The sequence below is a fragment of the Grus americana genome, chromosome 28, assembly GCF_028858705.1.
Source record: "Grus americana isolate bGruAme1 chromosome 28, bGruAme1.mat, whole genome shotgun sequence".
Lineage (NCBI taxonomy): Eukaryota > Metazoa > Chordata > Aves > Gruiformes > Gruidae > Grus > Grus americana.
In genome coordinates, this window is record NC_072879.1 from 4,528,242 (window position 1) to 4,543,147 (window position 14,906).

Here is a 14,906-nt window from a genome sequence, read left to right on the forward strand (position 1 = left end):
GGCTTCAAATGGGGGAATGCTGTTCTCTGTTGTTTTACTTAACCCTGTAGAATCTCAAAAAAGCTAAGGGTGTTTCATGGACTTGTTAGCAGAGTGTAACATAAGGCTACTTGCTTCAAAAAAATGAATATTGGGCTATTCACTTTTAAACGTCCTGTCTGGAAGCGAGGTGGAAGACTAGTCAAACGGGTTGTGCAGGCCTGGAAAGGGGGTTTCATTTATACAGACGTTATGCACCGGTTACGGATAAATGACTCTGTCAGGCTGGATCTATGGCAAAAGGGAAGTAGTGTTAGATGTTGTAGTTATTGAATAACCATGAGTCTGCTTCCTTGGTGTGCTAGATTTTTGTAGATAATTTTGTTTTATGGCTTTCTAAAAGTGATTTATGAGCTTTATGCGCACGCTACCAGTGAAATTCTTCTGATTTGTGTTAAGTGGCAAAGGGCACGCCCTGCCTTAAAAACAGGACAAGGAAATTTTAACAAAAGACTTTGAAAAATTCCTTCTCTTAAGAAAAGTGCCAAAAGAACTTTAACCCATTACTTCAGAACCCAGAAGAAAAATAAAGCAACTTCAGTGTTCATAACAGTGCAGTGGCAGTCAGTGCAGACGGGAAGCTGGAAAACAGTAAAAATAAAGTGTAATGTACTCAGTGTTGGAAACTGGAGGTGGAGTAGGGGGATTCACTGTATGGAGGGAAACTTACAGCGGCTGCAAATAAAAGCTTGGCCCTAGCTTTGTGGTACACGCTTCTAGTTTACTTCTCTGGCATCCTGAGATTTAAGGGGCAGATATAAACTGAGTTTCTAAGGTGACTTGCTGAGAGATCCCATACCAGGTTAACCATTGCATGTCCAAACTGACAATTGAATTTTAATCTGAGTAACCAAAATATCTACCTGTTAGAAATGGACGTGATCCATCCTTTCTAAAGCCTTTTGTGGAAGTAAAGATCTTTACAAAAGTGTATGGTCTTGCAGAGCAACAAAATATCCACAAAGTAAGTCTCTCCCTTTTCAGTTTTACTTTTTAACATCAAGGGTTGAGTATCAGAAGGTGGAATCATCTTAAGAGTTAAGCCTAGCTTGCAGGTATAGTTGCTACTGAGACAGGAGTATGTAAAGTGGTGTTACAGTATGAAAACAGACTGCCTGGACCTAAGTTCGTAGGGTGAGAAAGCACCTACGCTCTGTTGCAACGGCAGGCAGTGGGATGTGTAGATACCAAGGTGTTGTTTAGAAAAGCTTTGAAGTGTGGCACTGTGGATTCAGAGTGGCTTTCCATTTAAAGCTAGATGATGTGTAGGTCCAGGCCAATTGAGAAAGATTTTCCTTAGTTTTCTTTCTTCTTTTTTTCCTCCCCCCCTTCCCCTTGATGGTTGTTTGGAGGGAAGAACCTTTTAGGGAGGACCGGATGGGTTAAGCTTTGGAGTATCTTGAGCTGTAATCATTAGCTGTCAGTGAAGGCAGTAAAGGAAAGAATGTTTATTTGCAGCTTTTTGCTTTGAGACTTTTGTACTCGTTCTTTTAGGAGTGCTGTAATCTTAACTATTCACTTGGGGCAGGGGGCTTCTGATGGCCTGAGCTGATACAAAGGATATTTTAATGATCATGGTACTTGGCTAGGGCTCGGTTCCCAGGGTGGTTGTGATCTCTGAGTTGGAGAAAAGTCACATTGAAAAACTGTCTTAATTTTACAAAAAGTGGAAGCTCGTCAACAGAGGTACAATAAATATTTCGAGGTTCTCTGACGCTTTTAAGTCTGTATAAAAAAAAAAGGGGGGATACCAAAGATAAAAGGGAAATGAATCTGCTGCCCCTTTCCTGCTCCAAAAGCAAACAGGCAAATGACGAATCAGAGCTCTGATAATGTGATGGCATAACAGCTTTTGACTGAGTCCTGCTTTGCTAATATATCCAAGATCAATTTATTCTATGTTGTAAACCAGGAAAAACATTTTTAGAAGCAATTCTTAGGCCACATTTGGATTTCTAGTCATCCTTCATTTAAGTTTATTAGACTTTGAGGGACCCTCTACAGCTGCTGTTTTAACTCTAGCGTAAGCACACACATGCAGAGCTCACTAATGATTCAGTTAATGAGAATGGTTGTAGCAAAAGAGGAAAATGACGATGCAGTGTATTTTACAAGTACTTTTCTTCTTACCGTTCATCTGTTTTAGTAGACATTGAACCCTTTCCAGTGTGCGTGGATTCTTCAGGACTTTTCCAAAAGAGGGTCTGAAGACTCTTGTGTTGGTGGCATGTTCTTGCTTGTTGATGGGAGACAATTCTATTGTATGTGTCTGCTTAGATGTCTGCCTTCCCCTGTTTAGGGAGTTAGGACCCAAGACCTCGACTCCCGGGTGAGCTTAGGGTACTGATTTTGTTGTAAACCAGGTGTGGTTACTACACTTTGTATTATTAGAGGTATAGTTTGTACAAGAAGAAGCTTCTTTAGCATTGTTAGTATCCACCAAGCAAACAGCAGGAATCAGTGTGGTCTGAAGTCGTTTGATGCTTCAACCTATTTTCAGCAAATCTAATGGCTTGGGCTAGAAGCCTGCGGCGTCTGTTCCCATACAACAATGCAACTACACCAGGAAATCAAGCTGCTGGATATGAATTGTGGAAAAGACTGCTGTGCAGCTGCTTGATGTTGCACATTGAATGAGGCATGTGGGATGCATTCATGTAAATACTGAATGTACTGTAAGGCTCCGTGTGGTTTGCAGGAGCGTCTCTTTTGCCACATTTTGAATTTTCATCTAGAAATGCAGAATCCCAGATAATACCAGAAAATGTCATCTTGATATTTGTAATACATAAGTAGTATGCAATATCTGCAATTGGGGGGGGGGGGGCGGGGAGGAAGAGATTTCTTCCATTCTGTACTGCAAATGCAGAATGTTCGCTGTGCTTCTGTAGCAGGTGGAACAAAACCAGTGAGGCGCAGATGATCCCCAACATGCATACAAACTCCGGATTTCTTCAGTCAAAGTGCCATTGGAAAGTTCAAAAGCCTAGGATATCTTCCCATTCAGCCCCTGCAATATGCATATTGAAAAGGATTTTACAAAACAAGTCATCCTTTTACCATTGCGTTTAATCTTTTCTCAGTAGCCACAGAGATCCTGTGAGTTCAGAAGTTGTTCCTTCCCTAAAGGATTATACTTTTCTTAATATTGATACTTATAGTTCAGTTGCTTCCCAAAGCAGATAGGATCTGAATTTCAGTGAAAACAGAATAGTGGGTAAAGCTTGTGAATTTGCTTTCCTAGGATGACTTGAACGGCTTTAAATAGAGAATTGTCAGTCAGTATCCTTGTCCATGCGTTTCTTTTGCAGTGAAAAGCCATGCCTGAGTTTCTTTTGAACAGTATGTTAACCTCAGGCACAAGTAATTTATTTCCAAGCTCTCTGATCTCATGATGAAAAACTCTGTGAATGCAGCACTTACTCAGTGGTTTATTTGGGATTTTCAGGAATGACTATTTGAACCCCCTGCCTTAGTGTGCTTGCCAAACTTCTTCCGTTTTCCCAAAGTCTTTCTTGTTTTTAGGAGGAGCCGAAAAAGGTTTGTTTCACATACGACCTGTTCTTAAATTTGGAGGGAAATCCACCCGTGAACCACCTTCGATGTGAGAAACTGACTTTCAACAACCCCACCAAGGAATTCAGACGCAAACTCATTAGGGCTGGAGGGGTAAGTGCCAAAGGGATTGGAGATTTGAAGAGGTTCTGCTAAAATGGATAATGATCTTGTTTTGCTCTGGGGTTTCTTTTCAGCTGCAACCCAGCAGGCTGCAGTTTTCCACGTTCATCTAAAGGATGACCCAGCCAATTTTTACTTCTGGTTATACGACTGCAGCACTTGAAGCAGAACTAAAACCATTGCTGGTGTGATTGGTGGCACTTCATTTTCAATTTAAATGTGACTATTAATATCAAAGCACTAAAACCCCTCTGGAAATGGAGATCATCTGTGGATGTTGCATGCTGTCCATCAGGCAGTTACAGATACCTGTGACCTTCCTGTGTTGTGAGCTGTATCAGTATAGAAAAGCTCAAGAAAAGGGAGAGGCTTCCAGTCTGTTCCTTACTCATTTTTGCTATAGGAAAGCTTAATACTTAATGCTTCCTTGTCAGTAAGTGTCCTCTAAACCTGAGGTTGGCTGCTTGTGGCTTAGATAATAAAAGATTAAGGAAAAGTTTTAGAATATAGAGTGAAAATGGGTGTGGGAGGAAAACACAGATATACTCTTCAAGGCATGGTAAGATATGGGTGGCTACAGTGGATGAACTCTTACTTCTGGGAAGGTCATATGCGGTGATAGACTAAAGAAATGATCTTCAAATAGCTACAAGATGTAGGCAAATTAGTACAACCACAAAGTGCATGAAGTTTTTAGCCAGACAGAGCATGTCTGTATTCTGAGACACCCCAATATATAGTAATGTATAATTATGTTCTGTTCAAGGACTTTATTCAAGATGGTCCTAATTGCTAGCAAAATTTTCTTCTTCTGAAGAAAAAATGTGTTTCTAGCCTGATTGTGGGGAAGTTTGTCAATAGTAAATCTCAGGAGTGACAAGTGGCTTTTCTGTATTGGGCACAAAGAGGAAGGTGCTTACTTCAGCCAAAGGATGGCTAGAACATAATTTGCTTTCTCAGATTTTCATAGTACATTATCGTATACCTTATGTATTGAGGCCTTTCATCTGTCAGTCACTTTTGATGCTGTTCATCTAGTGGAAATTTTCAACAGGATTATTCTGACAGAAAATATAGGGGAGGTAAGAAGGAAAGCGTTGCGTGGAGCTCGGTGTTTCGTGTTAAGATCTTGTCAAGGGAGAGACCCAAGGCCTCCTTTTTTTTTTTTTTGCCTTTTTTTTTTTTTTCCTTCCCCGAATGAGTGAATTCAGCTTTTCCTAAATTGAAGTCCTGCTCATTCCTTCCAGATTTGTCTTCCTACCCTTTTGCAGGATAAGAGCATTTGCAGCAGAACACTCAGTTCTTGTCCAGAGCTTTATTGCCTGCTTGTGCTCAGAATATTGGAGTTCCCTTTGGGAAAGATACTTGATATTGAATGTTGCCTTTCATTTTTTTGTGGTTTAAATGTTCTGTATTTGAGGGGTTGCCTTGAAACTGAGTACTACCTAGACAATATCTTTTTATGGCCTTTAAGTAGGGGAAAAAACATCCAAAACATGAATAATAGGGTGTTAATTGAGCAAGTGACTTAACATAATCATGTGTTAATAGTCCATGCGGCTTTAGTCATACATAATTTTTCTCCTCTTTATTACTAGGTGATGGTAATGCCAGAAGGAGCAGAAACTGTTTCAAGGCCAAGTCCTGATTATCCAATGTTACCCACAATACCACTCTCTGCCTTCTCTGATCCCAAGAAGACCAAACCATCCCATGGGTCAAAGGTCAGTGAGAAATGCTTTTGTGTCATCCTGAGGTGAAGAAGTTTTTCAGGGCTTGCTACTGAGAGCTTGTTTAGCAGCTGTTTCTGGCTTCTAATTCTGAAAACATCATCCTTGTACTCTGTAGTTCACTAGTTAATGGTATGGAACTTATCAGAATGGATGAGGAGCCAAGCGAGAGCCTATGGGTCAGGATTAAAGGGAGGGTGGGGGCAGGGGACATCATAGTGGGGGTCTGCTACAGGCCACTTGGCCAGGGGGACCGAGCAGATGAAGCCCTCCATAGGCAGATAGGAGCAGCCTCGTGCTCACAAGCCCTGGTCCTTATGGGGGACTTCAACCACCCCGACATCTGTTGGAGGGGCAACGCAGCTGAGTGCAAGCAATCCAGGAAGTTCCTGGAATGTGTCGATGACAACTTTCTCCCCCAAGTGATAGAGGAGCCCACGAGGAGAGGTGCCATGCTGGACCTTATTCTCACCAATAAGGGGGGCCTGGTAGGGGACGTCAAGCTCAAGGGCAGCCTTGGCTGCAGTGACCACAAAATGGTGGAATTCAGGATCCTCAGGGCAGTGAGGAGGGCGCGCAGCAAGCTCACTACCCTGGACTTCAGGACAGCAGACTTGGGCCTCTTCAGGGATCTGCTTGGTAGAATACCGTGGGACAAAGCCCTGGAAGGAAGAGGGGCCCAAGACAGCTGGCTAATATTCAGGGGTCACCTCCACCAAGCTCAGGAGCGATGCATCCCAACAAAGAGGAAGTCAAGCAAAAACACCAAGAGGCCCCCATGGATGAACAAGGAGCTCCCGGGCAAAGTCAAACACAAAAAGGAAGCCTACAGAGGGTGGAAGCAAGGGCAGGTAGCCTGGGAGAAATACAGAGAAACTCTCCGAGCAGCCAGGGATCAGGTTAGGAAAGCCAAAGCCCTGATAGAAATTAGTCTGGCCAGGGACGTCAAGGACAACAAGAAAAGCTTCTATAGGTATGTTAGTGAGAAAAGGAGGACGAGGGAAAATGTGGGTCCCCTCCGGAATGAAACGGGTGACCTGGTTACCCAGGATATGGAGAAGGCTGAGGTACTCAACTTCTTTGCCTCAGTCTTCACTGGCAAATGCTTGAGCCACACTGCCCAGGTCACAGAAGGCAGGGACTGGGAGAATGCAGAACCGCCCACTGTAGGAGACGGTCAGGTTCGAGAATATCTAAGGAACCTGAAGGTGCACAAGTCCATGGGACCTGATGAGTTGCATCTGCGGGTCTTGAGGGAACTGGCGGATGAAGTGGCCAGGCCACACTCCATCATATTTGAGAAGTCCTGGCAGTTCGGCGAAGTTCCCACTGACTGGAAGAGGGGAAACATAACCCCCATTTTTAAGAAGGGAAAAAAAAAAAAAGACCCAGGGAACTACAGGCCAGTCAGTCTCGCCTCCGTGCCTGGCAAGATTATGGAGCAGACCCTCCTGGAGACTATGCTCAGGCACACGGAAAATAAGGAGGTGATTGGTGACAGCCAACACGGCTTCACTAAGGGCAAATCGTACCTGACGAATTTGGTGGCCTTCTATGATGGGGTTACAGTGTTGGTGGATAAGGGAAGGACAACTGATGTCATCTACCTGGACTTGTGCAAGGCATTTGACACTGTCCCGCACGACATCCTTGTGTCTAAATTGGAGAGACATGGATTTGATGGATGGACCACTCGGCAGATAAGGAATTGGCTGGATGGTCGCACTCAAAGAGTTGTGGTCAACGGCTCGATGTCCAAGTGGAGAACGGTGATGAGTGGTGTTCCTCAGGGATCGGTACTGGGACCAGCACTCTTCAACATCTTTGTCGGCGACATGGACAATGGGATCGAGTGCACCCTCAGGAAGTTCGCCGACGACACCAAGCTGTGCGGTGTGGTCGACACACTGGAGGGAAGGGATGCCATCCAGAGGGACCTTGACAGGCTGGAGAGGTGGGCCCGTGCGGACCGCATGAAGTTCAACAAGGCCAAGTGCAAGGTCCTGTACGTGGGTTAGCGCAGTCCCAAGCACGACTACAGGCTGGGGGAGGAATGGATTGAAAGCAGCCCCGAGGAGAAGGACTTGGGGATGTTGGTGGATGAGAAGCTCAACATGAGCTGGCAGTGTGCGCTTGCAGCCCAGAAAGCCAACCGTGTCCTGGGCTGCATCAAAAGAGGTGAGACCAGCAGGTCGAGGGAGGTGATCCTGCCCCTCTACTCCGCTCTGGTGAGACCCCACCTGGAGTACTGCGTCCAGCTCTGGGGGCCCCAGTACAGAAGAGACATGGAGCTGTTGGAGCGAGTCCAGAGGAGGCCACGAAGCTGATCAGAGGGCTGGAGCACCTCTGCTATGAGGACAGGCTGAGAGAGTTGGGATTGTTCAGCCTGAAGAAAAGAAGGCTCCGGGGAGATCTAATCACAGCTTACCAGTACCTGAAGGGGCCTCCAGGACAGATGGTGAGGGACTGTTTATCAGGGAGTGTAGTGACAGGACAAGGGGTAACGGGTTCAAGCTGAAGGAGGGTCGATTTAGATTAGATGTTAGAAAGAAATTCTTTACTGTTAGAGTGGTGAGGTACTGGAACAGGTTGCCCAGAGAGGTTGTGGATGCCCCATCCCTGGCAGTGTTTAAGACCAGGTTGGATGAGGCTTTGGGCAACGGGGTCTAGTGGAGGGTGTCCCTGCCCACAGCAGGGGGTTGGAACTAGATGATCTTTAAGGTCCCTTCCAACCCAAACCATTCTATGATCCTATAATTTAGGAGGCCTTTTTATGATTTGTTAGACTTCTCCACAGGGAAGTTTTGAAAAGAAAATTAAATGTCCAAGACTGGGATTTCTTTGGTGAGCCATATCTTCCTCCTGATCTGCTGTAGCACATAAAGTTGACTGAAATCCTCTCTGATTGTTCTGACTTGTATCGTTGATACTGAGGATGAGTGAGGTGGATCTTTTACTGCCTGTCATGTAAAGCTGTACTCTTAAGTCCTTGCATCTCTTTGCAACAAGGCTGAGTAGAGAGTCAGAACTTCCCCTATCGTTAGGACTATGTAGCGTAGTGGTGTAAAGACCTTCTGGTAGAAGGTCCAGAACATAAAATACGCTGTAGTTGGTCAAACTAGTGATTTCAAGATTTGATGTTTGCATCTAGCAGTATCTAGTTCTTGAGACTTCAGAAGAAGCTTAAGTTTTCTTTTTTCACTTGTCTGATGAAGCTATTTTTATGTAATTCTACATAGGAGAAACAATCCACAGGCAATGTGTTTTGAAGCAGATTACACGCGCTTTATCAGCCGGAACAGTCACAAATATTAACAGCAGTTCAATTTATGCTGTAATTCAGTTTTGATATCCATTTTGTTCAGGGCTCTAAACACTTCTGGCACTTTTGTCATGTCTTCTGATGTTGATGTTATGAAACAGAATAAAGATGACTTGTCTGTCAGCGGCTGATCTAATTTTGGTCAGGAATTAAGCATTAGAACACAGAGACAACAGAAGTAAAGGGCTCTGACACATGCACTGGTGAAAATTGCCAGTAGCTATAGAGACGATAGTCTCCTGCTTTTCCCTTCCTCAGGTTGCCATCAGAGATGCGTATGTGTTTGCATCTCTGCCTGTCCAGGTCTTACTCCGGTGTCCCCCAAGACCCGCTTCTCTGAAGTGTTTTGACTTCATGTATAATTTGCAAAGGGAAGTACTCCTTTGCCTTCACACATACCTGACTTTTAAGATAGGCAGGGTTCTAAGGAGTGGTGCCTTAAAGCTCTTATTAGAGGTGATAAAATGCCTGCTGATATCAGAGAGTTTGGCTCTCTTATGGTTGTGGGGACATGCAGTATGTTTGTCAAGTTGCTGTGTTGTTGATGTGGTGAGTTGGGGGCTAGGCTGCGAACATAACTTGCATTTGCCATGGGTGTGATTTAACCTTAAAAATTGCTTTAGTTGCTGGTTTGTTGGGGTTTTTTCCCCCAAATGCGGTGTGAAGTACAACTTTGTGTAACGCAGCCTGAGTAGGTTTCCTCTTACCTGGCTACAGATATTAACCCTGCAGATTAAATCAGAACTGAACATCTATGGATGTTTATAGACCTCCTTTTATTGATGATGGAAAGGAACAGGCATTTGTGAAACACGTTTCATCCTGTCCTAATGTAGATGTTTAAGTGCCTCCTGTCAATCTCTGTCCATCAGTTTTTGGGAAATCTAGATTTCTACCTCAGAGGTAGATAAGTACATTAGGCGTGTGTGGGTGGATGTCTACATGAAACAAATGCTTCAATGTGATTTATGAAAATGTGTTTTATAATTCTGTGCAGAGCTTCAGTTTCATACCTAGCTTGCATGTTTCTGTTGCGGAATTTTAGGATGCAAACAAGGAAAGTAGCAAGGCATCTAAGCCACACAAGGTAACCAAGGAGCACAGAGAGAGGCCAAGAAAAGACTCTGAGAGTAAAAACTCCTCCAAAGACCTTGAAAGAGAACAAAACAAGCCTTTGAAGGACTCTTCCAGAAAACCAACTGAGAACAAACTGCCTAAGGAGGAGAAGGCACCTCCAAAAGCTGCTTTCAAGGAACCAAAACTGGCCGTGAAGGAGACCAAACTGGAGAACACTTCTCCAAAGGGTGGGCCACAGCCGGAGTTAAAGTCTTCCAGCAAGAGGCCCTCCAATGTGGAGTCACCAAAGCCTAGTGCCAAAAAACAAAAAAAGAGTAGCTCCAAAGGGGTAAAGAATATCCTAGGGACATCTCCCAGAACCTCGTCTTCCTCATATCCAGAGAAGAAACAAACCAAGGAGAAGATGAATGCCAAAGTGGAAAAGGTAAAATCTGAAAGTGAGGCCAAGGAGATCAAAAAGCCTGTGGAAATGGAGGAGTCAAATTCGGAGGATGAAACTTCTTTCAAGTCAGAGGTGAGTAGGGATTTGTCCTTTACCAGAATTTTTAAGCATGCTGCTTAAATCCCTGCATGAAAAAGGTGTTAAAAAATTGTCCCTTAAATAAGATAGAGAACCAGACTGGCAAATGCTTAGGCTGGGTTGTATCTCAAAACTCTCTTTTGAAAATCCTGTCAGTATTAATTGTTACTGCTACCTGGTTTGCCTCCTGTTTCAGATATGCAGTTCTATTTAGGTTTATCTGCTGGCAGAATTACCTAAAAGTCAGAGTTTAAGGTTATGATGTCTAGTTCATCTCTTGCAATAACGTTTATAGACCTAGAGTATAGTGGGTGTAGATACACTTTGTACCTGCTTATAACAGCATAATGGTTTTGAATGTCATCTTAATTCAGAAAAGGAGGAAATAATTTCAGTTGTGTTTCTGAAAAACACAGTATTAAAATGTAAATAAAACCAAACCCCCTATTCCTGACATGGCCTATAAGAAATGTGCTGTTGGCTAAAGCTCGAAATGGAACCACATGCCACTAGACCTAAGTAAGTTGCGTTGTAAAACATAAAACAAATGATGTTGTTATACTACTGTTTTTAAAAGCTATCTAAATATTTTTATCTTTTTTACAACTAAGAACATTTCTCTTCCTCTGTCTTCTAAAAATTGTTTTCCAAAAGAAGGCAAAAAATACAAAAAAGGGAAAGATACAACTTAAATCCAAACTCTCACTATGTTTTGCTTGCATATTTTGTATTTGCTATAAAGAAGCCATATCACCTAATGGGATTCACAGGATATCACATGAACTTTTGAATTGCTTCCTACTGACCACTTTTAGAAAGATCTGCTTTACTAGAATAAATCTTCTAGGGACAATTCATGTTATGATTTAATCACCACCATGATACAGTAAGTATTGATGTGTTTATTTCAGAAAGGATTTTTTTTTTTCAAAGATTCCCAGTAGAAGAGTTTATTGGGGAAGTGTTAATTCAAGTTACTCCACAAAGATATATTTTTTTTTTCCAGACTGATTAAATGTGTAGCTTGTGCATTAAAAAGAGGCAGCTCCTCTCCACTCTTCACCTTATACCTGAAGTGCGTCAGTGTGTAGCAAGCCCGTTGTTTCTGTACCGGATACGTGGCCCTCGCTGCGAGCTTCTGAACTGTGCTGGTGTCTCTTAGGTCCTGAGTGTCTTGTACTTCATTCTTTCTTAGGTGTCATCCATCCCCTTGGGACTTGCCATGCAGCTGATAGTGCTGTCTAGAGTGTTCCGTGAAACCACAAACTGTGGTTGTGGTTCCACAGCGGCTGCGGCAGTCCTGTCCTGCCACACACACCCCCCCCAGCTCTGTATGCTTCCGTGTCCTCTCTTGCACCAATTCTTGTGTCTGTTGGATGCTTGACAGAGGTATTTGAGTGCTAGCCCAGAAGGAGGGTAGGAATACTCAGTGCGATGGAGGGGGAACTGCAGCAGCCGCCAGTCAGATCAGCTTAGGTTTCTGTGGAACTTGAAGCTTCAGGGTATAACTGCATAATGCATTGGCATCAGCAGAGGAGACTGAGTTCCTTTTCCACCCTGGGGGTTCTTTTTGCTCCCAGTGCTGCAGTTTGCTACTCCATCGTTCGTACTGGTACAGCTGTTTGTGGATCTGTGTGGTAAGCCACATCACTAAAGCGAATGAACAGCTGGAGGTGGACCGGGGCCCGGAAACTCTTAAATCAGCTTTGCTGCTGCAGCCAACGTATTGTGCAACATGCTCTGAGGCTGCAACTCCACGATTGCTTTGAGTTGACATCTTTGCAGGCTGCTGTTGAAAGGAACAGTCCTGCTCTCATTTGTACTGTTGGCCTGAGAGCTCGTGTGACTTCGCAATGGGGTAGAGGAGTTTCTCCTTCCATTTCAGCTCCTGCTGAAAGTTAGTCGTCCGTCCTTTTTTTTTTTTTTTTTTGCCTCCTTTTTTTTTTTTTTCCTTCCCCCATCAAGTCCAGATCCCTGAACTGGCCTCATGCTTGGCTGCCTAAATGCTAGCGCTGACAAAAGGGAGAGGCTGAGATGTGAGGGCAGGCTTGCTTTTTTCCATTGTCGGCGTGTGCTTTTGTCATATCACGGTGACAGTAACTGCAGCCTGAGCGTGCAGAGCGTATCCAGCTGTATGCCTCCTAAACGGTTGAAATAGCTGATAGAGTTAATGGCAAAAGGAGAGACAGGGAGTCTGAACAACTTCCAGCTTGTGCTTCTTAGGTCCTGTTAAGTCATTTTAAGGCAATACCTGCCAGATTATCAGGAGTAAAGGATGATGGGATTAAATTGTGGGTAAGATACAAGAGGTGTGCTCCCCTATCTTGAGAATATTGCTCTTTGTTTCCTTGTTGTAATTTTTCTAAAAAAAATTGGGCTGCTGCAATGTGCCAATACATCAGATATTGGCATTGTTAAATTATTCTCCTTTGCTACTGAATAATTTCCAAGGGTCGTGATACCCCTTTTTGACATTTTTCCCTGCCTTCTTACAGTTGAATAAATGAAAGTCTAACAATACTTGGGTGATAAATTCTAGGGAAGGGTGGTATAGGGATGAAAGTCATGCCACTGCTTTCACTTATTAATGTCGAAAGCTGCTGATGTGCCTCATTCTACCTGTTTATAATGTTTATAGTATTAACGCTTTCTGTAATAAAGTTTATTGATCAGTGGGAATGTGTGATTTTTCTAGCATTGGGATTTGGTAATGGAAGCAATAGGTGGATTCCCAGGGATGGTGCAAGGAAATCGAAATGCTGAATTTCCAGAGAATTACTTTTAAAAAAGCAAGATAATATTACAGTACATCGACAATCTCGAAACTAGATTCTACTGAGTAACAAAAAAACCCCCTTTAAGATACTGTAGTAGTCCCTGCTGCTCTTGGGGATGAAACAGTTGATTTAACCTTCACTGCCACCTCGTGGTCCTTTGAGCTAAAGCATGTGATTGCTACACCACACCTGGATCTCTATTAAAAACCCCATATATAGCACAAAAACTTTGTTTCTGGATGCTGTTATTAGCAGCAGTTTATTATACCTTTTTATTCACTCTTACTACAGCATGCTCCTGGCATTTCTGCTGAATACTGACAGTCGGTGGAGTTGGTTTCACAAGAGTTTAGCTGGCTCCTGTTATATTTTCACAGTAAAGTGGAAACAGCACAGTGGATCACTCAGATTTGTGTAGAAGCAGCTGTTTTGAGGGTATAGTAATAAATTAGAAGTAATTTTGGAGTCAAGTTGAGCTAGTTAGGATAGACATCCTTTCCATGTTTAACGATCAATGCGAGGTGTTCAGGGAATGTTTGTGGGTTACAATAAATACACTTTTTAAGAGGGCTTTGATAATTATTCTAGGCTGTATGCTAGTCATCCTTCACATTTCAAAGTAAGGGTTTTTTCACTTTGACGTTTTTCAGATGCTACATTTCACCACTTGTGGCTATTTGAAACTAGTGGTGTGAAGGGTTTTGGTGGGAGCTGTTGATGCCGCTGCCCAGGAGCGCTGAGCTACAGCGTGCCAAAGTTTTCATAAACGTTGCTTTTATCCACCTTGCATTTTGTATGTTTTCTGTAGTTCCAAGAACTGCACTCGGTTATGTATGATGTTGTAAAGTGTTCAAATGCTTCTGTCTCACTGTGCTTTGTGCTCTGCGCTGGTTTTCTGGATTAGAAAGGTTAAGATTCTTTTTCTTTTTTCCCTTTTATGGGGGGTTAAGTCTGTCCAGTCCAGCCCTTCCAACTCCAGCTCCAGCTCCGACTCCAGCTCTGACTCTGATTTCGAGCCATCTCAGAACCACAGTCAAGGTGTGTTGCAAGAAATAAAAATTGTTAAAATCTTCCTTGCATAACCTTAAAGGCTCATTAGATCTGTTTTCCCAGCACCATATATAAGTTTAATGTGGTTTCTTGTGTGCAACCATGTGTTGAAGCTGTGACGCTTCAGCAAGAAAAGGCGATAATATTATAGTGTAATCATGAACAAGTATTTTTCTTGTTTTGACAGTTAATTTATGACTAGGGTATCTCTCTGGATTTGGTTCTTTCCCTGTTGACTTTGGTTTCTGCCTCGGTTTATAAATGTGTTTGCTGCTGCTTGATCTATAGTGTCACCAGAATATTTCTCCTCCAATCTCATATATACTTTATTAAAAATTATAAATCTGACATTCATCACTTTGCCAGTGCATAACATAGCTTCTTTTTCAGATTCATCCACTGATAATCCAAAGAGATACACTGCGGCAATAGTAAATATTCTAACCTCAGCAAATGCTGTGTTGCTACAAATACTGTCTCAAGAGATGTTTAAAATAGTCCCCAAACGTGTGAAAAATGTGTCCTTTTGTTTTCATTTCAGAAGAGAGTAGGAGGATTTGGGGGCGGGTAGGGGAACTTTACAGCAGTTATGGGGTTTGTCAACTCCACTTGAGTTTTGAGGCTAGAATACAGCATCTTTTAGCAATATCCTTGTGCAAAATTAAAATACCAGTGACATCTTACTGAGGAATCTTGATGTATCTTAATGATAA

The 14,906-nt window shown here is 43.0% G+C and overlaps 1 protein-coding gene across 2 annotated transcripts in view; it reads left to right on the forward strand.

Annotated features, from left to right (window-relative positions):
* MLLT1 (MLLT1 super elongation complex subunit) overlaps nt 1-14,906 on the forward strand; it is a 34,896-nt gene that overhangs the window by 11,397 nt on the left and 8,593 nt on the right. Inside the window, exons 4-7 of one of the 2 annotated variants that reach the window (XM_054805503.1) lie at nt 3,565-3,708; nt 5,316-5,441; nt 9,815-10,360; nt 14,094-14,181. In XM_054805503.1, coding sequence (XP_054661478.1) covers nt 3,565-3,708; nt 5,316-5,441; nt 9,815-10,360; nt 14,094-14,181 — 904 coding nt within the window. Of the gene's footprint in view, nt 1-3,564; nt 3,709-5,315; nt 5,442-9,814; nt 10,361-14,083; nt 14,182-14,906 lie in introns of both variants that reach the window. The other variant, XM_054805502.1, reaches the window with a different exon arrangement.